We start from the raw sequence: 25,405 nt of genomic DNA on the forward strand, positions 1-25,405 counted from the left end.
ATTTTGTCTCTCATAGTTGAGGTCTACCTATGATGCCAATTACAGGCCTCTCTCATCTTTTTAAGTGGGAGAACTTGCACAATTGGTGGCTGACTAAATACTTTTTTGCCCCACTGTGTATATATATATATATATATATATATATATATATGCTTGAGTAGTAACAAGTTGCAGTATGCTGAAAATATTTCTTAATAGCTGTTGCTGTTGTCTGTAAAATTATGTGTATACCCGTGACAGCTTCTAAATGAATTCTACCCCATACCCCATCTTATGTGTGCCTTTTCCAGACAATTTCTTTATTCTTTAAATATATAGAACTGTATGTCTGTGTGTTTATGATCTTTCTGATCTTGTGTTGTCAAACAAATTTGGATGATCTAAATATTTCCTATTGCTTTTATAAAAAGCTAGCTTCATTTTAGCTTTCTTTATAAAAAGCTAGCTTCATTTTAGCTTTCACTTATCTCTAAACATCATCATTTTCTTTGAGACTGCACAGTGAGAAATACACACAAGAAATGACCAATTTGTGTGTATCTTGGATCCCTCTATACTAGTTATACCACAGTGAAATAAGCATTTGCTTCCTATCATTATCCTACAAAAAACTACTATAACTATTGCAAAACAACAATATAATGTATCTGCCTTTTCACCCAAGAAGAACATGATTCCACCCAGCAGATAAAAAGTTTCCAGGACTTAATGGGCAACCTTTACCCTGTTTTTATCTTTAGAAACAAAATTACTAAGCCTTGTAGACATTTAGGGGTTATTACCCTGTGCCCTTCTTGATTACATTGAAATAACCACAGGGAATAGGTCACTGCTAATAAGCCTTAAAAAGTAAACTTAACAGGCATCAAAAAATTGATTTGCAAGTTGCAACAGTAGTTTAAGAGAATCAATGATTACAATGCAAGCATGCAACAAAAAACATATTTAAACCCATATATTGCAACTTCCAAGTCCTTAGATGTAGCAGCTGACTAGTTTTCTTTTTCAGCAGCTTGTTTTCTTTTTTTCCAAGCGTGCGACCCTGCCAGTAACACACTTACTGTCTAAGGGTGACAATGCTCACTCACTGTATATATGGAGGAGTAGCAGTAATACCATAGAACAGAAGTGTGTTAGGACTTTTGAAAAGTAGTCAAAATCATCTAAGAAGCTCCATGTCTAATTTAGAAGTCCAGAGAATTGTCTCTGAAATATTTTGAGACAAGCAATTATTGTCCTTGCTCAGACTTTTTTCAATACAGTTGTATGATAAATATGATTCTGACAGTAGTTTGGTATACGTACAAAGTCTTACAAATTAATGCATATACATAATGCTAGGAATAATTGGCTTCAGACATATTCTTGTGTGTTAAGCATGTCTATAAACAAAATGTATATGGATGGGGATGGCCCAGGTCTGGTTCAAGTTAATTTAAAAAGCTAATTCTAATTTGTGAATTTGGACTTTTTTCCCTACAATTGTACAGTTGTAATTTTCCAAGGAAATGGCATAAAAACATAATTTTTTCTCGTCATACACCATTACCGGTAGTACAGCCAAAAGCTCTAGAGGGGCACAGTGACATACATGTACCGTATTTGCCGGCGTATAAGACGACTGGGCGTATAAGACGACCCCCCTACTTTTCCTGCTAAAATGTAGTGTTTGGGCTATACTCGCCGTATAAGACTACCCCTCTTCCAATGCACACCAGTGGGAGGAATAGTGCCCCATCATTGGTGTCAGTGGGAGGAATAGTGCCCCATCATTGGTATCAGTGGGAGGAATAGTGCCCCATCATTGGTATCAGTGGGAGGAATAGTGCCCCATCATTGGTATCAGTGGGGGGAATAGGTGCCCCATCATTGGTATCAGTGGGGGGAATAGGTGCCCCATCATTGGTATCAGTGGCAGGAATAGTGCCCCATCATTGGTGTCAGTGGGAGGAATGGTGTCCCATCATTGGTGTCAGTGAGGGGTGGAATAGTGCCCCATCATTGGTGTCAGTGGGGGGAGGAATAGTGCCCCATCGTTGGTGTCAGTGGGGGGGGGAATAGTGCCCCATCGTTGGTGTCAGTGGGGGGGAGGAATAGTGCCCCATCGTTGGTGTCAGTGGGAGGAATAGTGCCCCATCGTTGGTATCAGTGGGAGGAATAGTGCCCCATCGTTGGTATCAGTGACACCAATGATGGGGCACTATTCCTCCCACTGAGACTTGCTGACCCTGTTCTCGTATGGTGCTGCTGCAGCCAGCATATGTGGTTGCAGCAGCACCTCTACACAGAGCACTTACCTGCTGCTCCGGCACTCAATTTTCGCGGGGCCGCTCGGCTCCGCCCCCTCGCCGGTGATTGGCCGCCTGTGTGCCTTTCCTGAGCTACAGTTCTGGCGGCCAATCACCGGTGAGGAGGCGGAGCCGCGCAGCCGCACGAACATCCAGTGGCCGAACTGAAGGAGACGCCGCGCTTCCTGGACCGGATCGTCGTGGGACTGGATCCAGGTAAGAGACGTCAGCCCCTGCAAACCCCTGTACTTAATGCCGCAGCCCCCCTAACATGTGTACCGGCGTATAAGACGACCCCCGACTTTTGAGAAGATTTTCAAGGGTCAAAAAGTCGTCTTATACGCCGGCAAATACGGTACTAATGAAGGACTCTGGATGCTAGGACCTAGGGCCCTTTGAAATAAATATTTTCTGGTCAGATGAAGAAAATTAGACCAATTAGTTTTTTTTTACCTGGATAAATAATAGTACAGTAAATATTGTTTATTGTTGTAGCAAATAAAGGGTTAATATTAATATGTGGTTCATTTTGTCTCCATAGTAATAAAGTGTCTAACTTTACCTTTCACAAAATGGTTTTGACATTCTCCTGGTCAATGCTGGAGATTCAGATTTCTTCACTAGAAACTTATATCTGGGATTCTGCTTAATCCATGTTTTCAGAGCCTCGTATGCATCTTGCTGATGCCCTATATTGGTATAGCTGACAGCCAAGGCCATGAGTGCTTTTAAATTATTTGGTTGTAGCTGTAAGCACCTGGAAAGCAATATTGAAACCACAAATTAGTGTATAAGGGGCTAGGGAATTAGGTATGTATATCTTTAGGCTCCATGTACACTGCAGCTGATAGACTCACGATTAGGAGCTTTTTTGCGTTTTTTTCAGCAGCCCCTGAACCCTCCCTAATGTTTTCCTATGTGTCCATGTACACTCTGTCATGTACAGGCAGTTGGGTTTACATTGTTTTTTTTTTTTTACGTGCCAAACTTGCGTTCAGGAGTAGATTTTATCAGCGTTTGAAACGTCAAATGCTTGTAAACGTGTGTAAACATTGCTAACCATGTTTATAAGCGTTTGCAATTGGAAATTTTTTTTAACTCTTCAATTTCCAGATGCTGTCCAGAACCTTTTTTATCATGAAAAATGCATGCAAAGCATTTTCCCGGTACTCAAAAGTACCTGGTACACCATACTTTGAGGTTTCGCATGAAATAAAATATGTTAGATACTGCTGCAATAATTTCTGCACAGAAATGAGCTAAAACACATCCAAACACCACAAAAAAAAAAAAACTAATCTCAACAAATACTGCTCTCTCTGCTTCTCTCAAAATGTCTGAAATAGTTAATTTTTTACTGTTTTTCAGTGCATTCTGGGCATTTTGGAAGGTCTCCTGAGGTTATCTTACAAAAAACGCTTCTAAATGCAAATGCTCATAAACGAGCATAAACGCGGTATGCAAACGCAGCTAAACAGATGTTTTTTAACCTACGTCTTCCGGCAGTCAGTTTCCATCATTCATAAATGTCCCGTGTACATGGAACCTTAAACTTTTAGTTCACAGTGAAATATATTTTCTTGCTGTGGTGCATACAGTGTTCGAGTTTCTAGCTCTCTTTCCTAGTAGAAGAACATAAAATATGTGCTTGCAAGTAAGAAACAGCAGAAAAAAGTGTAAGTTCCCCAATTGATTATCAAGTAAAGACCATGTTCTTTTTAAAAATGTAACACAACCATAAAAAGGATTATATAGAATTTGCAGTACACGTGCTTCATTGTTCTCCTTTTTCCAGAATCAAACACAAGTCATGAAAAGTTTTTTGTCTTAAATACTTTGTGTACGTCTACTGCCAATCTTTTAACACTACGGTGACAAACACGATTAGGTGACAAAAGCTGCCATCTTGCTGGGTTTGCTTTTGCAAGCAAATTGTGTGAGGCTATGGCAGAACATTATCTTTTTTTTAATGGAAAAAAAAATATTTGGTTGTAGTCTACAAAAATATTATACTCTGTTCAGTTATTATGTTCATGGTTATGTCAATTTATCGCATCTTAAAATGTAAACTCGTTTGCTTGGTGCTGGTGATGGTCACAGTAATGCGGGGGTGAAAAGAATCTGTTTTGTGAGTTGTAATGATGGTAAAAAGGAGATAGGAAAGGCAAAGTTAATCCATAATGGCAAAAAGACCACATTGTCCCCACCGCATGTTGTGTGGAGCTCTAGTAACATGACTACTGTTTCTGCCTGTTGTTTGCAGGGTGTGTTGGCTGATCAGTTAAAAGTCACTGGCAGGTTGTGTGGCAACGTTAACTATGCAATATAGCAAAAGCAAAGACCTACATTTCAAGATGTTATGGTTGTAGAGATACATGGAGCTCGGTAGTGCCTAGCGTAATGGGTTAATGTGGCAAAGAAAAAGGCTATTTGCTCTCAGGATGTTCTGCCTCTGTTACATTAGGTAACTGTAAGGTCCGTTTAATGGCACCTCTAGGCCAATGTTGCAGGATTAGGTATTTCTTTTTTGAACTGTGAGTCAGTATATTGACCACCAAAATCATTATTAGCCTCCTAGCTTGCTCCAAGATGTTAATGGTGTTGGGCCTGTTACAATGATTGTTTCGGTAATTGATCACTAAAATCATTATTATATTACAAGTCTCTTCTGTGTTTTTACTTATTGCTAGCAAATCTGCCAGTTTCATTTTCAAAAGTATATGGTTGATTAATAGCTACTGGCTCCAAAAGTCTTGAAACATTTCCTATTTGTTTCTATTTTATTTTCTTTATTATTGGCCTCCTTGCTTGGTCCAAGATGTTAATGGCATTTGGGCCTGTTACATTGATTGTTAATGAGCTAATTAAATAATTAACCAAAGAGTGGCAACTAAAACATACATGCCTCTAAGAACCACCATGCTGTTTTTATAAAAAATTCTATGGGGTTCATTATTTATGAGTCTTTCTTGAAAAATGACAAAGTGCATGTGGGTTGGTATTAAAGCTGAACTCCAAGCAAACAGCTAAAAATATGTTGGGCTATGCATATATTTAATCTGGTACTCATGAATGATAGGTTTATTGGTAAAAATCTAGTTATACAGGACCTCCATAAGGTTAAAAAATATTATATATATCACATGATATCATTTAAAACAATCTATTATATTGATATTTAAAGTGGAACTTTACTTAGAAATGTAAGTCCTGCTAGATCACTTCATGCTGGCCCCTTTTGCATGTATAGCTATGTAAAACATTAAACATAAGTGCTTATACTGGTTAAAAATTCAGTAATACACAGTCTAACCCTGCTCTGCACATGCTCAGTTGGTCTCCATTTTTCAACACTGTATGTAGAAATGTAGAAGCTGATTTGCTGATAGCCTAAAGATTTACTGCTGTTCATGGGCTTTAGGTTTCTGCAAAATGGCAGCCTTCAGCAAGAAGAAACAGGAGCAATGCTGGAGGCAATTTACAACACACACTAATTTTGGTAGCATAATTATTAAAGTGTTACTAAACGCAGGACCCTGCATTCATTATATCTGGTCTCCCACAGTACACACAACATGGAAGTGCAATTATTTTAGTAAATATAAACTGCTAAATATGTTTTCTCATTAGTAGTTAGTGCAGTTTTGTGACTTCTATCAGTGTTCAGCAGAGCACTGGTTAAAGCTTGTAGCAGGACTTTTCTTCCTGCTCTAGGAGGATGCAAAACCCCTGGACAGTGCTGCTTGGCCCTGTGCTGATCACATGCCTTCTCCCAAGAAAAAAGAAAACATCTCTAGCAATACACACCAATCTGAGAATGTGCAGAATGGCTACGGTTCAGTCTGTCTTATCAGGAGATAAGCTGTGGACATTGCTGTGAACAAGAGGAGGAGCAGAGAAGTCAGGATCAAACACAATGCAGATGATTAACCCCTTAGATTTCACAGTGAGTATAACAAGCATACTTTACTTCATATACAGACTGATTTTATTGTTGTGGGTTTAGTAACACTTTAATGTGGAATGTATGTTCCTTGCTAAAGAACATTATTTTTTTTATCAAGTTGTGATGGGTAAAATTCCATTTGAACCGGTTTTGGGCACCAATTCACAAAAAGAACATTGGGGAACTGGAGAAAGTACAGAGAATAGCAACCAAACTGATAAGAGGGATGGAGAAGCTCAGTTATGAGGAAAGATTAGAGGAACTGAATTTATTCTCTCTTGAGAAGAGGAGATTAAGGGGGGATATGATCAACATGTATAAATACATCAATGGTTCATATAGTGAACTCGGTGTAGAGCTATTCACCCTGAGGTCATCACAGAGGACAAGGGGGCACTCTTTACGTCTGGAGGAAAATAAATTTAATCTCCAAACACGGAAAGGTTTCTTCACAGTGAGAGCTGTGAAAATGTGGAATAGACTCCCTCAAGAGTTGGTTCTGGCCAGCTCAATCTATTGCTTTAAAAAAGGCCTGGATTCTTTCCTAGATATACAGAATATAACTGGATACTAACATTTATAGGTAAAGTTGATCCAGGGAATATCCGATTGCCTCTCGGGGGATCAGGAAGGAGTTTTTTTCCCTGCAGGAGAAAATTGGATCATGCTTTGCTGTTTTTTTTGCCTTCCTCTGGATCAACTGTGGGTATAGGATTATAACTTTTTTTATGGTTGAACTGGATGGACTTTTTTCAGCCAAACTAACTATGTAACTTTAAATGACTAACTGTGGCTTTTCCTGACCACAAGCTAGACCTAAACTGTGTCCTCCCATGCTGCTACCAAATATATTAACACTATAGCTACCATCCAAAGGAATGCAAAGCTGCACAAGATATCCTTCTTGCATTGCTATCTCAGAATTGCTGTCACTAAGGGCTTGTTCACACTTGGCTGTTTTACCAACGCTTGCCAAATGCCCCTATAGCATTTGGCAAGCGTTGGTCCAGCGTTTGTGGAGCGTTTTTTAACGCTCGGCAAATGCTCCGCAAACGCTGCATGCGCAGTTTAGCGGTGGTTGCTAGGTGTTTGCCGAGCATTAATAACGCCCCACAAACGCCTATAATGCAGTTTGAGTGGTGTTACCGCTCCGCAAATGCACCGCAACCGCCTTGCAACCACACCGCATACGCCGGGCGTTTGCAGAGCGGCACCATAGACGAGAATAGGAGGCTTCAATGCCTCCTGACTCGACCAGAGGCGTCAGTTTTGCCGTGACGCGACGCAAACGCTCCCGTTAGAACAGCACCACGTGCTGTAATGTGCAGAGTTGTCAGAGGCGTTTGGGAAGCGGTAAAAACTGCTGCCTGCACACAATGCTAGTGTGAACGTAGCCTTAGAGACACGTATGCAGCTTTCTAACCCAGCACTGACAAACCGGGTATATCCATGCACCATTGGTATGGTGAGGTTGCAAGCATGGATCAAACTAAATAATCTTCATTCTGAGGCATATAAAACCACATGGGTTGAGAGATTTGTCAGTGACAATACCAATAACATTTCAGAAAAAGAACTGATATCACATTGGCAGCACTGTAACATCAATTGTACTATTACAGTACGAAGTCAGTAGTAGTACCATTATAATGTCAGAAATAACATTGATATTACCTTAGAAGCAGCAATTCATGCATAAGCCTGCAGATGCTTTACCATTCCATAAACAGGAACTTTTTTATATATTCATGCACCGCCAATCTCATACACTGTATATCCAAGGAATGCTGCCTCCTGCCCACCTAATTTGGACCCTCATGTATGCACCTAATGACACATTTCTCCTTTTTAGGAGCTGCCTCTTTGTCCATTCATCCTCTAGAAATACTTCCCTTAGTTATGCATAAGATGCTCTGAAGAACTGTCCCCTCTAACACCATCCATAAATGAGGTTCCTTTCCAGTGTAAGTTATGTTCTAGATAGAGGGCTTGGAGACAGTGCTAGAGGAAGCATAATGTCCATCTCAGGGTTGGCAAATAGGCAGCTCGGGGTAAGCAAATGGGCAGCTTGAGATGAAATAGTAGTTTGTTCATGTATTTACCAGACTGATGTAGGCTTTACAACTCTCCAGTTGGTAGTGTGATATTAAACCCAAAACTAAAAAGGTAATATTTTGCAGCTTACCTAACCTTGGATGTGATGGCTTCATTAGTTTTCTTCTTTTAGGCATTTTTCTATTTTCACCTAGTGATCTGGCCAGTAACACACCTTCTGTATCAGAGTGCCCCCACTCTGGATGAATGAGCACAGGGGCACCTTTGGAAAGCAGCATTGTCACTCTGGGGGGAGGGTAGTGTTAGATGTACAAGATTTAGATACACTAACAAATTGAAGCCACGCTTCAGTTAGGGCTCGTTCACACTTGACTAATTTCTTACTCTTCCCAAACACCGCTATAGAGTTTGACGGGCATTAGACAGGCGTTTGGGAAGCGCTCCCCAAACACTCCCCAAACTTTTGACAGGCGTTTTCCAAGCGTTAAAACCTCACCACAAATGCCTATAATGAAGTTAACGGTATAAGAGCCATGCAAACGCCTGCCAGGCATTTGAGGATTGTCACCATAGACTAGAATGGGTGGCATTGAAGGGCTTCAACTTCTCCTGATTTGACATGAGGTGTCAATTTTGCCACAACGCTAATGCTTCAGTGTGAACAGCACTGTGTGCTGCCATGTGTATAATTTTCATAGGCGTTTGAGGAGCGTTAAAAACGCCCCTCAAATTCCTGCAAAATGGCTGCCTACAAAGCTAGTGTGAACTTAGCCTTACACAAGCAATTACAGCAACGATTTGTTTTCTTTTGGGATAAAGGTTTTACATGAAAAAAATATAAAAGTTGATCTTTGTAATCATCCCTGTCGTTGTAAATAGTTTGTCTCAACACTCTAACTGTTACATTTGCAGGAGAGCTTGTTCTGTTGAAAAGCAACAGACTTACTGGCTGGATCACAAGATGAAAATAAAGAAAAGAAAATGAATGCAACCATCACATCTTTGTCCCCGTTCAAACTTGAGCGTCTTTCAGCTCAAAGCTCGATGCTCAAAAATGCTCAACAAGTAAAATCCCATTATTTGGGAATGAGCATTTTTCCCAACATTTTTGCAGGCATTTTCAGTTCAAACAGCAGCTATTTCTATTGGCCACAGCAAAAATGCCTAAATGAAAAACGCCTGAAAAAACACCTATAATATTTGCAGATCTGCTCATAAAAATGCTCAAAAACACCTGAAAAACGCTCAGCTCAGTGTGAATGCAGCCTAACACTGAAAATAAATCTAACATTTAATCCTTGATTCTAGGTTCACATTAATGCGGTGCGGTACATCGCATGTGATTCACACAGGAATCTCACCGCATTCCTGTGCAAATCACATGCGATTTGTGTGCAGTGCGATTGGAGCCATACATTATGTATGGCTCCAATCGCACCGCACCCGCACCAAAAAAGGTGCAGGACCCTTTTTTGGGTCCGCACTAGAATCGGATTGCATGGGTATTTACACCTATGCGATCCGATTCTGCACAGCGCACCGTGTTTTGCGGACCAATTTTGGAGTGTTGTTAACGTAACATACACAACCGCATCGGTTTGTATGAGCGGGGTGCGATTCTGATGCGGTGCGGAATTCGCACAGAAAACGCTGCGAATTCTGCACCACGTCAGTGTGAACCCAACCTAAAGATAAACTCCAAGCAGATATAAAAGACACAACTTCAAGTGTATTTTCCCTTTTTTTGCCAAATTCAGCTATGTTTTCCATAATCAACCCTGTCTGTACTGTGCAGGTAGATCTTCATTAACTAGATTTGAACACTGTCTGTTCTAACAGAGTTTATGGTCTAGGTTTCTTGCATTGTATGTTAATGAAGTAAGACTTGGGACAGACTCACTCTGACATTCTTCACAAATCCCTGCAGCCAGCCATGACACCTCCTCCTGAGAAACATCTTAAAGGTAAGAAATATTTAATTTTTTATGCTTGCTGTGTGAATGGGAACACATAACAAACATATAATGGGGTTTTCTCAATTGTGAATGCAAAGATGGCAATACAATTTAATGTAGCTTTGCAAAAGCACTTAGGGGCCATCAGATCACCATCAGAGGAGTCCTCACAAATAGCATGTATAGAACACTCTAACAAACCTGAACCCCCAGCTGTTAGATAAAAAAGGGGCTTATTGCTTTTAGATTGCAAGGAGAAATATATGTTGAACACACACTGAGATTGAAAAAAACTATATAGTGGGAGCAGACACACACTCACAAAAGTCACTAAAATAAAATAAAAATCATTACTGTTATAAAATCAAAAGTTGAAAAGGGAAATATGAAATAAACCTCCATATCAGCGAATACAGATGTGTATTTATCAATATATCATTGATTGTGTTTTCCTTAAATGCAGGCCTTGTAAGTACCTGAGTTTTGCTTGGTAACAGCTCCTTGTAGTCTCTACAACAGAGCTTAGAGAGAGAAAGGAAGAAGCAGCAAAAGGAATCAATCAGGTGTGCTGCAGGGCAAAAAGCATGCTGATAGGAGGAGACAGGAGAGAGCAGAGTGACAGAGAGATGGGCTCATCAGTGTGCTTTTTCTTCTTTTACTGTCCATTCACTGCATTGGGGTGGGGGAGGGGATCTGCAATTTCAAATGATACTACTACAGAGAATGATCAGGCCCCCCTCTCGGCCAGACAGGTCTGTGCTGTGGGGCAGGGGTATGTAAATCTCAGGACTAGATGGACAGAAAAACAAATCCTTTGGCTGGTAAAACAGCTCCTTTATATGTGTTTAATGTGTATATTAATCAGTTTTTTTGGAGTTCAGCTTTAAGATGACCCTGCTGCTGTCCTCCCCTGTGGTTGGTTGCAGTTGGCCATGCTGCTGAATGCTGTGAAGCGATTTCAGGATTTCTGTGGGCACCAATATTTCTCGTCCCCCTGTGGCCATCACAGTAATACACAGATGAACTTGCTTTATGTACTTTTTGCAGGCTGTTCATTACAAATCCCCTCATCATTTCTTTTCAATGTATTTTCCCTGAGGATAAGCAAGTCTTGAAACGTGTTGGAAATTTGGGCACAATATATGTTTTGCTTGGAATAAACATGTTGGGACATTCCCTGTTATACACATGACCATACGAGTTCTGAGGAGAGCAATATATGTAGATGTTGATCAAATATACAGCCTGTGTATAATATTTTTAATGCAAGTGGATGCTTTGAATCTGAAAATAATAATGATGTGTTCATTTTAAGTACCTGATTGTTTTCAGTATGTTGTGCCTTTAAAGCCCCCTTTACCCATGGTGTTTTCTTCTATTTGTAATCCTGCTCAATTGTTGTTTCTTTAAAGACTTTCTTTTGGTAAATGCATGCACTTTGACACCAACTGTTGCAAGAGTTACGTAAACGCCCTACACTGAATTTTTGGAGTTCTTGAAAAATGTTTTAAGCATCAAAAGGTAAGCTCATGGGTTGACTTTGTTGGGCTGGCCAATCCTCACAAATTAGTCGTATAGATTCTTTTCCTTACACTGGGCATCAGATAGCTCCATTGATCTTCTCATGATGACATCACACATGTCAATAACAAAGAGAACATCAGCCCCTAGATATCTGAGGTTTAAAAAAAAAGGAGGTTGTATCTGCATATTCCCTAAGAAGGTTTCAATCACTGGCACCTGATCTGGAACACCCAATTCTAAATTCATGGATTTAAAGCGGTGGTAAATTAGAAGTGTATTTACTTTTTACATATGACATATCTGCATTTTTGTTTATTTAGATCATGCAAATGAATACACTGGGGCTGATTTACTTAGGGCAAATGGGCTGTTCAAGTATATCACCATTATCGGTTGGCACTTTCTGAATCAAGATATAATGTTTACCTATTTAAACATGTTGAAAAGTCATCAGTTTTCTTGAGGAGCACTTACTTTTTCACATGTAACAGAAACTGTTGGAAGCCTGATAATAAAATTATCATGAGAAAATACAATTACCCAGTGCCACTGCACAGTCACTATGGCATCAACTATTTTGTCTAATAAAAGTAAACACCACAGATCATTTCTTTGGTTTTATGGTGTTCAAGTGTTTTTAAAGGTTCAAGTTTTTTTTTTAAAATAATAAACATGACATACTTACCTGCTCTATGCAATGGTTTTGCACAGAGCAGCCTCGATCCTCCTCTTCTTGAGTCCCCCACCACTTCTGGCCCCTCCCCCCTGCTGAGTGCCCCCAGAGAAAGCTGCTTGCTCTGGGGGCACATGTGTGTCTTCGCCCCCCGAGCCACCTCTGTGTGTCTATAGGGGGCTGCGCCAGGAGCTGCACACTGAAGGTTTTATTACTTTCATGCATAGAATGCATGAAGGTAGAAACCTTCAGCCTTTACAACCACTTTCATTATGACTTTTAAAACCACGTCAAGATAATTTGCTATGTAATTGCGAAACACAAATTATTAACTTGTTAAACAATGTTTATGAACATGATGTCACAGAAAAAGATGCGACTCTGATTAAGCAAAGAAAGATGCCAATCTCCCTGACATTTGAGCTAGGTAAACATGCTTTGCTTTTTCACATCCTAAATAGTCTGATTATGTGTTTACATGTGCTGATAATTTGCATCTACAATTATATGATATAAATCACTGAGTATGCTATATATAACTCTTTATATCACTGGACCTTAGTATATATAGTGTGACAGTGTGAGGCCCGGCCACGGATTGAGTTTGGTAAACTGGTACAGAAAGGACACAGGATTCTCAAAGTTATGGTTTGAGAGGTGCTGGCATATTTATTGGGAGATTAGAAAAATCTGGGTTTTGTAATCCTGGATCAGGGCCTGGAGTTTAAAGGTTCTGAAGTGCCTTGGGTGGAAAGGAACCTTCAATCATGTCTGGGCTTTGCCAGATCTGAGAGTAGCTCAGGGCTGTTGCAGTTGGAGTAGCTGCCATTTGGAGACCGAGCTCTGTCAGGAGATCTGGTTGTTCCTGTCAGAGACTGCATCCCTTGTACAGTATAAGGGACTTCTTGCCCAAAGTCAGGACAGCTACAAAGGCCTGGGAGACCAAGAGAGGGTCTGGGAGGCAGAGAAACCTGAAGCGGCTAGCTATTCCGCGGAGCTATTGGAAGTCTCTGAAAGAGCGAGCAATCTCAGAGGGGCTGGAGAACCCTATTTGGAGGTCAGGAGTGGGCCCCATGCTGCGAGGTACTGCAACTAAGGCTGAGGGAACCTGAGGTTAGGGAGACCTTTGCTAACAATGGTTGAGCTGCTGAATGTGGCCAGGTGGGCTAGCATTTTTGTTGCTGCTTTGTGAAGCTTCCCTGTGTGGGAAACCTTGTAAACACTTTGTTTTTCTGTTTATTGAAAATGGGCTAACAAGCCCTGAAAAATAGTTCAGACTGATGTGAACTTGCTTAAAAAATGCATCTTCCAAGAGAGTAAACATCCCCAGATCACAATTGATACTTGTTATACTCATTTTAAAGCTTAACTGAAGCTCTGTTTTATTAGGATGCATAAAAAGAAAAGATTTTGTCAATGTTTTCTTCTATTTTGTGTGCTATTATAGCCCTCTGTTAAACTAGCCTGTGCCAGCATAATGCTAATGATCTAGACAGAGCATAGTGGTCTGGACCTTCAGGGGTCCCACATGCCCCCTGCAAAGTCATATAGTTGCATAGCTGGTCCAGTTGAAAAAAAAGACATGTCCATTTAGTTCAACAATTAAAAAGGGGGAAAGAATATACAATCCTATATACACAATCCTACATCCACAGTTGATCCAGAGGTAGGCTAAAAACCCCAATAAAGCTTGATCCAATTTGCTCTTGCAGGGGATTTAAAATGACTTCCTTATCCCTGGATCAACTTTACCTATAAATATTAGTATCCAGTTTAATTATGTACATTTAGGAAGGAATCCAGATCTTTTTTAAAACCATTTACTGAGCTGGCCAGAACCAGCTCTCGAGGGAGTTTATTCCACATATTCACCCCTCTTACTGTGAAGAAACCTTCCCGTATTTGGAGATTAAATCTCTTTTCCTCCAGACGTAAAGAGTGCCCCCTTGTCCTCTGTGATGATCACAGGGTGAATACCTCTACATCAAAGGTTCATATAGTGAACTCGGTGTACAGTATTTATACATGTTGATCATATCACCCCTTAATCTCCTCTTCTCAAGAGAGAATAAATTCAGTTCCTCTAATCTTTCCTCATAGCTGAGCTCCTCCATGCCTCTTATCAGTTTGGTTGCCCTTCTCTGCACTTTCTCCATTTGCCCAATATCCTTTTTGTGAATTGGAGCCCAAAACGGAATTGCATATTCCAGATGAGGTGTTACTAGTGATCTGTACAGGGGTAATATGATATCTCTCTCTGGAGTCTATACCTCTTTTCATACAAGAGAGGATTTTGCTCGCTTTGGAAACCTCAGCTTGGCATTGCATGCCATTATTAAGCTTGTGATCTACCAGAACTCCCAGATCCTTCTCCACCATTGATTCCCCCAGTTGTACCCCCCCTAGTATGTATGATGTATGCATATTCTTATTCCCCAAGTGCAGAACCTTACATTTATCAACATTAAACCTTATTTGGCACATAGTTGCTTAGTTAAATAACGCTTTGAGGTTGGCTTGTAAGTTGGAGACATCCTGTAAGGACGTTATTCCACTGCATATCTTGGTGTCATCTGCAAACACTAAAATAGTACTTTTAATCTCAGACCCTATATCGTTTATAAATATATTAAAAATCAAGGGTCCCAACACTGAACCTTGGGGTACACCACTAACAACCCTAGACCATTCAGAGTATGAATCATTAACCACTTCTCTCTGAATACGATCTTTTAGCCAGTTTTCTATCCATTTACAAACTGATTATTTCAACCCTGCAGACTGTCAACTGCTTTTGAAAAATCCAAGTAAACTACGTCCACAGCCACCCCTCTAAAGTTTTGCTCACCTCCTCATAAAAAGAAATTAGATTTGTTTGACAACTTCTGTCTTTCATGAATCCATGCTGTTACTTAAAATATTTTTTTCTAGCAAGAACTCATCTATGTGGTCTTTCATCAAACTCTCCAGTATCTTCCCAACTAAAGAAGTTAAACAAACAAGTCTATAGTTACTTGGTAAAGCCTTTGACCCCTTTTTAAATATAGGCACCATGTTGACCTTACGCCAATCCCGTGGTACTATGCCAGCCACAACTGTTGTGTTCTAATCAACAGCATTTTGTCTCCCTAAGCAGGGTTAATGAGTGGAGCACTGTGTTGGGGGGGGGGGGGGGCTCAGACTGCTGGAGATCCTGACCGCTGCACTTTGTGCAAGAATGAGCCAGTGCACAATGCATGGCCACTATTTATTTATTTTTCTCCTCACATTTGTTACCTTTTCATTTTTGTGTGTGTTTTTTTCACTGGATGGAGGATGTGGGTTCTCAGGCCTACCCTGAAGACTAGGTGGAGGATATGTGACCATCAGGTTCCTTTTCCCCCAGAACCTGTGGGTCTCTCTTTACCTTCACTCATCAGTATCACCCAGCAGTTAGATGAGAGCAATGACGTGAGAGCTCTGTCCTCCCCTGACACTGTCCACGCAGCTCTTGATGTCTTTTTCACCCCAGCTGCTGTCAGCAACTACATCAGAGAGATGACAAGGAAGCTTGCTGCGCTCAGTCGCTGCCCACACAATTGTCTCTCTCTGCCTAGCCCATAAATCCCACCGAACAGTAACAAGAGAATGATGACAGGGGAGTTCTCTGATCCCTTTCACTGCCCACACACCCATTCACCTCTTCCTAGACTGTAATGTGTGTGAAGGCTGAGGGCTGTTGGGACATTTAGTTTTGCATGGTGCCCTATGTCATTAGGATGTGACATAAGGCTCCCTGCAGATCCCTTCCTTCAGAAACCACAAAGTGACATAAAAGATGATTAAAACAACCAAACATGGAAATACTGTAGTTAAAGAGGTTTGATTAAAAAAAAATATGTTAAGAAAATATTCAAAGAATGTTCTCTTAATTACCTCTGTAGAGAGACAATAGCAGACTGTTCATTTTCATTCTCTGCTTGAGTGATACCAAGGTACTGCCAAGCCTAACAAAGTTTTAGCACAAAAAAAAAGGAGAGAGAAGGACGAGATGGAAATATGGAAAGGAAAACATATTAACATCAATATTCTTAACAGACAGAATATTTGGTACATTCAAGCAAAAATAAGGCATTTTGTGGAAATTACTATAATAGGAACCTGACTGTTAGGTCTGTGAGAGAATAAAAGATGGAGATTACCGTAGGTTAATCTTTCCATTTTAACTATCTTCCAATCTATACTACTGCAGATCCTTCCTGGAATTTCCATTGTCCGGATTAGCAGGGGTGATCTCAAGAAATAATTTGCTAATTGGCTTTTATACTCTAATCCATTCCCTACCATCTAATTGCGCTTATGACGTTTGCCTTTTTTTTTCTAGTTAGCATGCAAGGTTTTAACTTCCGGGCTTTGCACACAAAAGGTGCTTTCTCTGACATTTATATGCCTTTATTTATAATTGCAGAACAGATTTTGTGATGTGCATTAACCCTTGACACAAAGACTGAAATTAGTTTTTATTGTCCTAACTCTTACAAAACCCTGAAATCTGATTGCTATGGGTAATTACACATTGCTATCTTTTATACCTTTTGTTTAACCACTTGACCTCTGGAAGGTTTTACCCTTTCATGACCAGGTAATGTTTTTTGCTATTCAGCATTGTACTACTTTATCTGGCAATTGCTCAAACATGCAACACTGTACCCGAATGAAATTTATATACTTTTTCACACAAATAGAACTTTTTCTTGGTGATATTTAATCACCAGTGTTTTTTTATTGTTTGCCCAAATGTTTCTTAGTTTCTGTTATAACATTTTGCAAACAAATAACCATAAATGTAGGCCAAAATGTAGTCTGCTATATTTCTGGGATAAAATTACCCCAAATTAGTGTATATTATTTAGTCTGTGTGAAAGTTATTGAGCCTACAAAGCATGGCATAAATATTTGAAAATAGATCAGTCCTGATGTACTGACTGCCTATATCAGATGTCTCCAAACTTTCTAAACAAAGGGCCAGTTTACTGTCCTTCAAATTTTAGGGGGGCCAGACTGTGGCCAGTGGAAGAAGAAAATGTCCTGATGTCAGTGTGAGTAAGGAATGCCCCATCATTGGTATCAATTAGAGGAATAGTGTCCCATTATTGGTATCAATGGGAGGAATAGTGCTCCATCATTGGTGTCAGTGGAAGGAATAATGCCCCATCATTGGTGTCAGTGGAAGTAATAGTGCCCCACCATTGATGTCAGTGGAAGGAATAGTGCCCCATCATTGGTGTCAATGGGAGCAATAGTGTCCCATCATTGGTGTCAATGAGAGTAATAGTGCCCCATCGTTAGTGTCAATGGGAGGAATAGTGCCCCACCATTGGTATTAGTAGAAGGAATAGTGCCCCATCTTTGGAGTCAGTGGGAAGAATGGTGCTCCACTGTCTGTATCAGTGGTAGGAACTATGCCACAAAGTTGCTAGCAGTGGGAGGAATAATGCCCTGTGGGTAGCATAACAGCAAGCAAAGGGCCGCATCTGGCCCCCGGGCCACAGTTTGGAGACCACTGGCCTATATCATTACTTGATTCCCTAAAATGCCAGGACAATACAAATACCGGCCAAATGACCCTTTTTTTGAAAGTAGACAGTCCAATGTATTTAGTAAGAGGCATGGCAAGTTTTTTTGTAATTTTTTGTCACAATGTTTTTGAAAATGAAGAAAGTAAATGAAAAACATGCTATTATGTGGTTGCTATGATTGGTCATAGCAATCACATGGGGTACCAAGCACTGTAATCCGCTGTGTCCGGTCACAGGACCATGATGCTGCGCGCCCCAGGGGGAGTGCCAGTGTGCATATGCGAAGGATATATATATACATACATACACACATATGGTGTATATTTATGTTATTGATGAAAAGGATAGCCAAGGACTCCTTACTATGTTAATTTATGCACAAGGTAACTACTTTACCTTTTTTATGTTGAGTTAACCAGTTTTTGGATAAATATGTGGAGAGTCAGGGGTTTCAGGGAGTTTCAGAGCAGGTTATTTGCAAATCTACCAGCATTGTAAAATGCAAGTTTGTAAGATTAGATTTGGAAAGGTCTTAAATATTCATAGTGTACTTTTTTGTGGTGAAGATAATTTCAACGTGGGTGTCGTGTCCATCTTTGTACAAGGATGTTAAAGACTGCAGTTTTGCCATAAACAAGACAAAGAGTATCCATTTAACTTTTTAATTAAAATCTATGCATACAGCTGTTCTGGGTCTAGACATGTTGTTTGAGACACATAAGATCAAACATGCTCATAAAACCAACCTATAAGATTGCTCAACACTTTGGTCAATGGGAAAATGTGTATATTAGGGAAGGTTTTTTGGTTGAGTTGTGTCAGGAGAAAGTGTGACAGGAGAAAGTGTGACAGGAGAAAGTGTGACAGGAGAAAGTGGGTTCTCTGATGGTGTCTGATGATTATATGAATATTGTAAGTACCCTGTCATCTGCCTTGTCTGTACCTCTGTTTTATGGATTGCCTCTGAGCTGATTAAATCTCTCTGGAAAAGGACTGTTATGTTTGCTGTGAGATATGACAACAGTATGCACCGCTACGTACAGGTACGTCGGCAAGTAGTTAATAGAACTGATCTTACTAAAATATTGAAAAGAAACAGGAAGTGACAGAACTCTACCTCAGCATCATTTGGGTCTTGCAAAATGGCAGCTTCCAGGTATAAAACTGTCAAAGGCAAATCTCCTTCTTTAAATTTCTTCATACCTTCTTCAAAGGCCGCAGAACATTCCCTAAATGGATTATCCATGTGGAAATAATAACCCTAAAACAAAACAGCGGCAGATATCACGTGTTTATTAAATTTAAAAAGCTGCTTTTATGGTTTATAATAAGCAGAATGTCACTGTAACTTTCACCAAACATTCATTAATGGTAAATTAGTCACTGTAATTTAAATCACATGCACCACGAATATTCAATTGCAGTGAATGTTTGTTAAAAGCCAGGTTCACTGTTTTATAAAAATACATCTACATTTTTAGCTTTTGAGAAAAACAAAACTAACTCTGTGCTAGCACTGCATACAGTTTAGGAGCTAATCAATATAAAAATGATCTCCGTTAAAGCTACACATGTAAAAAGAAATTATTTTGCAGTCAGCCTAAAATCTAAACCAATAATCAGTGTGGACATGGGAATTTGCCCTGTGCCTGATGTCTTTCTGTAGTGCTCTTCATTTTGCTGTAGTTTTTGAGCATACTTCAATTCATCCAGGAAAACTTAGAAAGAAGTTAATATTGACACTAATGATAATTGAACAAACTATATGCATGACCATTTTGTTGCCCTATACATGACCATAATAATGACTTTACAAGCCATATACTGTATATGAACGACCATAATGATGACTACACAAGTGATACGCTTGACAGTAATGATAACTGCATAAATCATGTACAGTATATGGCTCTAATGATGAGTCCCCAAGCCATTTACAGCTCTAATGATGAGTGCACAAATCATAAACATGACCATAACGATGGCTTTTTAAGCCAAATACATGAATTTAGTGATGACTGCATGGACCATTTATCTGACCCTAATAATGGCTGCATGGCTCAGTTCACTGATCTTAACGATGACTCAGCAAGCCATTTATATGGCAATATTGATGACTTGCACAAGCCATTTGCAGGCCCTTAATACTGATTCAGGACTAGCTTGGATTACATGCTACCTTTTGACATATTTTCAAATGGTACCTGCCACGCTGTACTAAATTCCAATATTTCTAGAGTGGTGACAAACTACCAAGCCACAAGGACAAGGTATTAGTAAAGATACAGCAGTGCCATGTTACTGGAACAAGCACAACACCAGGTATAATGTTGCAAATAATGAATGATGTAATATTGCATATGCCACAATATTGCAACACTTGGAGTTACGCATACAGTACAAATATATGAATATATCTTGCTTAGTATACAGTTGCAAGAAAAAGTATGTGAACCCCTTGGGATTACATGGAGTTTTGCATGAATTGGGCATAAAATGTGCTCTGAATGTCATCTAAGTCACAACCATAGAAGAACACAGTCTGCTGAACATAATACTACACAAACATTAGATGTTGCCATGGTTTAATTGCACATAACATGTAAACATTCACAGTGCAGGGAGGAAAAAGTATGTGAGGCCCTAGCTTAATGACTTCTCCCAGAGCTAATTGCAGCCAGGAGTGAGCCAACCTTGACTCCAATCAGTGTGATGATATTGGATGTGTTGCTGACAGCTGTCCTGCCCTTAAAAAACACACACCTGTTTTGGGTTTACTGGTTTCAAGAAGCACTGTCTGATGTGAACCATGCCTCGCAGAAAAGAGCTCTCAGAAGACCTACCATCAAGAATTGTTGACTTGCATGAAGCTGGAAAGGGTTACAAAAGTATCTCCAAAAGCCTTGATGTTCATGTGTCCACGGTAAGACAGACTGTCTACAAATGGAGAAGGTTTAGCACTGTTGCTACTCTCCCTAGGCGTGGTCGTCCTGTAAAAATGACTGCAAGAGCACAGCGCAGAATGCTGCATGAGGTAAAGAAGAATCCCAGAGTGTCAGCTAAAGACCTACAGAAATCTCTGGCACATGCTAACATTTTTGTTGACACATCTACAATAAGGAAAACATTAAACAAGAATGGAGTACATGGGAGGACACCACGGAGGAAACCATTGCTGTCCAAAAAGAATATTGCAGCACGTTTGAAGTTTGCAAAAGAGCACCTGGATGTTCCACAGCACTACTGGCAAAATATACTGTGGACAGATGAAACCAAGATTGAGTTGTTTGGGAAGAACACACAACACTATGTGTGGAGAAAAAAAGGCGCAGCACACCGACATCAAAACCTCATCCCCACTGTGAAACATGGCGGAGGGAGCATCATGGTTTGGGGCTGCTTTGCTGCCTCAGGGCCTGGACGGATTGTTGTCATTGGGAAAATGAATTCCAGAGTTTATCAGGACATTTTGCAGGAAAACGTACGACCATCTGTCCGCCAACTGAAGCTCCGCAGAGGATGGGGGATGCAACAGGACAATGACCCAAAGCATACAAGTAATTCAACAAAACAATGGCTGCAACAGCACAGAATACGCCTTCTGGAGTGGCCCAGTCAGAGTCCTGACCTCAACCCGATTGAAATGCTGTGGCATGACCTTAAGAGAGCGATTCACACCAGACATCCCAAGAATATTGCTACACTGAAACAGTTTTGTGAAGAGGAGTGGTCCAAAATGACTCCAGATCGTTGTGCAGGTCTGATCTGCAACTACAGGAAATGTTTGGTTGAGGTTATTGCTGCCAAAGGAGGGTCAACCAGTTATTAAGTCCAAAGGTTCACATACTTTTTCCTCCCTGCACTGTGAATGTTTACATGTTATGTGCAATTAAACCATGGCAACATCTAATGTTTGTGTAGTATTATGTTCAGCAGACTGTGTTCTTCTATTGTTGTGACTTAGATGACGTTCAGAGCACATTTTATGCCCAATTTATGCAAAACTCCACGTAATCCCAAGGGGTTCACATACTTTTTCTTGCAACTATAGGTGTGGTCTTCCAATAGCTCCCAACATGTTTCAGGACTGAGTTTCTTCTTCAGGGAACAGATGGGTTCACCTAAAGAAGGAACTCAGTTCTGAAACATGTTGGGAGTTATTGGAAGACTACACCGCTACTAACCAAGATGTATTAATCTTGGAAATCTTTATCGGTGTATTTGTATTCCATAAGGGAATATGTTCAATGTCCAGTCTTTTGTACTGTATGTTTAACTCCAGTTGAACCACTGAAAGATTTTATAGGCCCTCGAGCCAAATTTTTATTAATGAATGTGTTAACGAATAAAGATTGACATTTGGTCTTTTAGAGATTTTTCCAATTTTGTTTCTGCCTTTAAAATCCAAAGGGGATTTGCACTTACCTTTCATGTCCTATATTTGCATTCTGGGGATGTTGGCAGTTATCACTTGTTGTGAATCACTAGGCTCATACTTTTCTATCAATATTGTGACATAATACTACCAGAATCAATGGTCGCATTTCACCAGAAACATAGATTTCATCCTAGCAAATTGGCACCACATTAAAGGAAGAGAAGAAAGGGAGAGCCATATTGTGGGCCCCTCTTTATCTCTGTCATTAGATCAGACCTAAACTAGAGCATATGCTATCTAAGTACACATTTGGAATTCATGATTTTTACGACTTATATGACTTTCAAATTTTATATGCACGCTTATCTATAGTTTAACTGATGCATTCTATATAAGCATTTCTGACACATATTACAATTGAGGAAGTGGCTTGGATAAGCTTCAGAAACATCCTCAGCAGTAGAGAATACGTCCAGTTAACTATGGATAACTACAACTAGCTGTTGGTTATTTGAAGTGCATTGATTTCAGACAGTCTATACACTATGAGAAAAGAACTTTAAGGCCTCGTGCACACTGAAGTTTGAAAAAGCTCAGTACAGCGTTGTTTTTTTAAACTGATCTAAAATGTAGCCCATTGTTTATAATGTGCCTGTTCACACAAGCATGTAAACAAACCCTACATATTCTTGAGTAAGAAAAAAAAAAGAAAAGAATGTGCGTTCCTGGTCAGTAATTAGCACCGGTACGCACATATGAGCATAAATATTAATGGATTTTGCCTAGGAATATATTGTACGTGCGAATGCGAATAAGGGAAAAACAAATGCCTGAAATGCTGATGCTGAAACATGAGTATTGTGTGCAAGAGGCCAAAAGCAACATTACTTTGTAATACAATAAATACCTGCACCCTGATCCCTGATTACCTTAGTGCTTTTATATCATGAGTTATAGCTCAACATCAGGCAAAACATTTTTCTCATTTTTTTTTAATTTTGAGTTCCCAAATATGAGATATACTGTAGCAATGCTGGTGAAAAACTGGTCAGGCTCCCATTGGTTTCCCTTGATTACCATCCTTGTGCAGGACTTATCATGGCTGTTGCTTCAGTACATTGTATCTTGCTTCAGTATACTGTATGCCAAGTATATGTCATCACTGCTTAATATCAGCACGTGCCCAGAACTACAGATGGTGGTGCTTGTTTAGATACTCATAACTTCAGAACATTATCCATTGGAATTAATATGGGCACAAGTATACATCTGTTACATTCCAACCATTTAGATTGATTACCTGCAAGCACACAGTTACTATTTTACAGTTACACCATAGCATGTGGTTATGTTCTTTGAAAAGCTATCCTACAGTTACACCATAGGATGCGCACATGTTTTCATGCTTTTTGCAAAGCTGTGCTGAACTGTTTGCTTGACGAACTGGTCATATATCTCTCTATATGTTTTGCATTATGGGAGGATTACTTGTAAGACATCCAGCAGTGGTGTGACTGCCATATTCCAAGCTGGTATTACTATATTCAACTTTGGCCATGTCTTCAAGGCATTTATACTACCAGTGTCATACACATAGGACTATTACTAGGTAGACACCCCTTAAGGATGTGACTGCTATACACTGTTGTAATTTCTGCCTCAGTATTTGAAAGACTGGCCATATTTGGATCTGTACATACCATCCACTGGAAGTATGTATGGCATGATGCATCACTGTGTCCATGAACTCTGCAATGGGGAAGAAATATATGGCTTGCAGCCATTCCTCAGATTGTTTCTCTTGCTGGTTTATGTTTGTGATTTACATTTTTCTCGCTTACTGCTTTGTATAGATGACTATTGCATTTAACTGGAGGATCCTGGACCACTTTTAGAAGAGTATTGGCATTACTCCTTGTGCATTTCAACATGCATTATAGCCAGGGGCGGACTGACAACTCATGGTGCCCCTGGGCAATAGGGGATCATGGGGCCCCTGTGTCATTGCCCACACCCAACAAAGCCTATGAAAAAGTCAATTAAAAAGGTACCAGGGGCATCTCATGGGGCCCCCTACTGACCCAGGCCCTTGGGCAGTGCCCGAGTGCTCGAATGGTCAGTCTGTCGCTGGTTATAGCCCAACTTCAGTCAAAATTAGTTTTTTAACTTTGGATCTAGTTGGCAAGGGCTAGAAATTCTGTCTGGTTTCTACTGCTCAGTACAAAGAGGGTCTCAAGCATACTTTCAAGCTAGCAATGGGGACCCCCCCTCAACTTATCAGCTTCAATCGGCAAAATAAAAACAAGGGTTTTAGTTGCATTCAATTGCAAATACATGTGGAAGCCATACTGCCACCAAAGGCAACTTTGATAATAAGGTTCCTAAAGCATAAGTTCAACTTTGGGAACATTACATGTTCCATCCATTTTTAGGGTGGAATATGTAACATGTTCCCACTTCTGCAGCCTCTCGCTTTACCCCCCTCATTGTGACAGCAAGCTGGAGATCTTCTCCCTGCACACGCTATCACAATTTGAAAAAATTGTGGCTGCATGGGGCTCTGCCTACATGGCTGCAGCATTTATTCACAGAGGTCTGTGAATAAATGAACTACAAGTGCCAACAGCCTTTGCGTCTGACAGCTTGTAGTTCTCAATAAAATACCAGGGTCCCAGTGAGCTCTCTAGGTAGTTCATCAAGTCTTCCTATCATTGTGTAACTGCCTGCCCGTACAAGGTATGAGCAGACAGATGCACTGACAGTCTGTAGAACAGTCTGCAGGAACCCTGCATTGTACCCGCAATCAGCAGATGCTATGCTTTTCAGGTTCCTACAAAACGTTTTTTTTTACGTGCAATTATTATTTTTTTACAAAGGTGAACTTTCCCAACTATGGGGCATTGATAGCAATGTACAGAGAGCAGTCTCACTTGTAGGCAACCCTTTCTCCTTAAAGATACAGTAACACAGCAGAAGCTCAGACATCGTCTTTCAACTGAAGCACCAGATCCAGGGCTCAAGCCACTAA

General features: G+C 40.1%; 1 protein-coding gene across 3 annotated transcripts in view; it reads right to left on the bottom strand.

Moving 5' to 3' along the window:
• PEX5L (peroxisomal biogenesis factor 5 like) overlaps positions 1–25,405 on the bottom strand; it is a 350,959-nt gene that overhangs the window by 12,055 nt on the left and 313,499 nt on the right. For all 3 annotated transcript variants that reach the window (XM_089675554.1, XM_089675556.1, XM_089675555.1), the window contains 3 exons: positions 19,117–19,260; positions 16,357–16,427; positions 2,851–3,045 (listed from right to left, as the gene is read on the bottom strand). In XM_089675554.1, the coding sequence (XP_089531680.1) occupies positions 2,851–3,045; positions 16,357–16,427; positions 19,117–19,260 (410 nt within the window). The remainder of the gene's footprint in view (positions 1–2,850; positions 3,046–16,356; positions 16,428–19,116; positions 19,261–25,405) is intronic.

This window comes from Staurois parvus, unplaced genomic scaffold (genome assembly GCF_062004578.1).
Source record: "Staurois parvus isolate SC_StPar_1 unplaced genomic scaffold, SC_StPar_1.0 ptg000155l, whole genome shotgun sequence".
Taxonomy (NCBI): Eukaryota; Metazoa; Chordata; class Amphibia; order Anura; family Ranidae; genus Staurois; species Staurois parvus.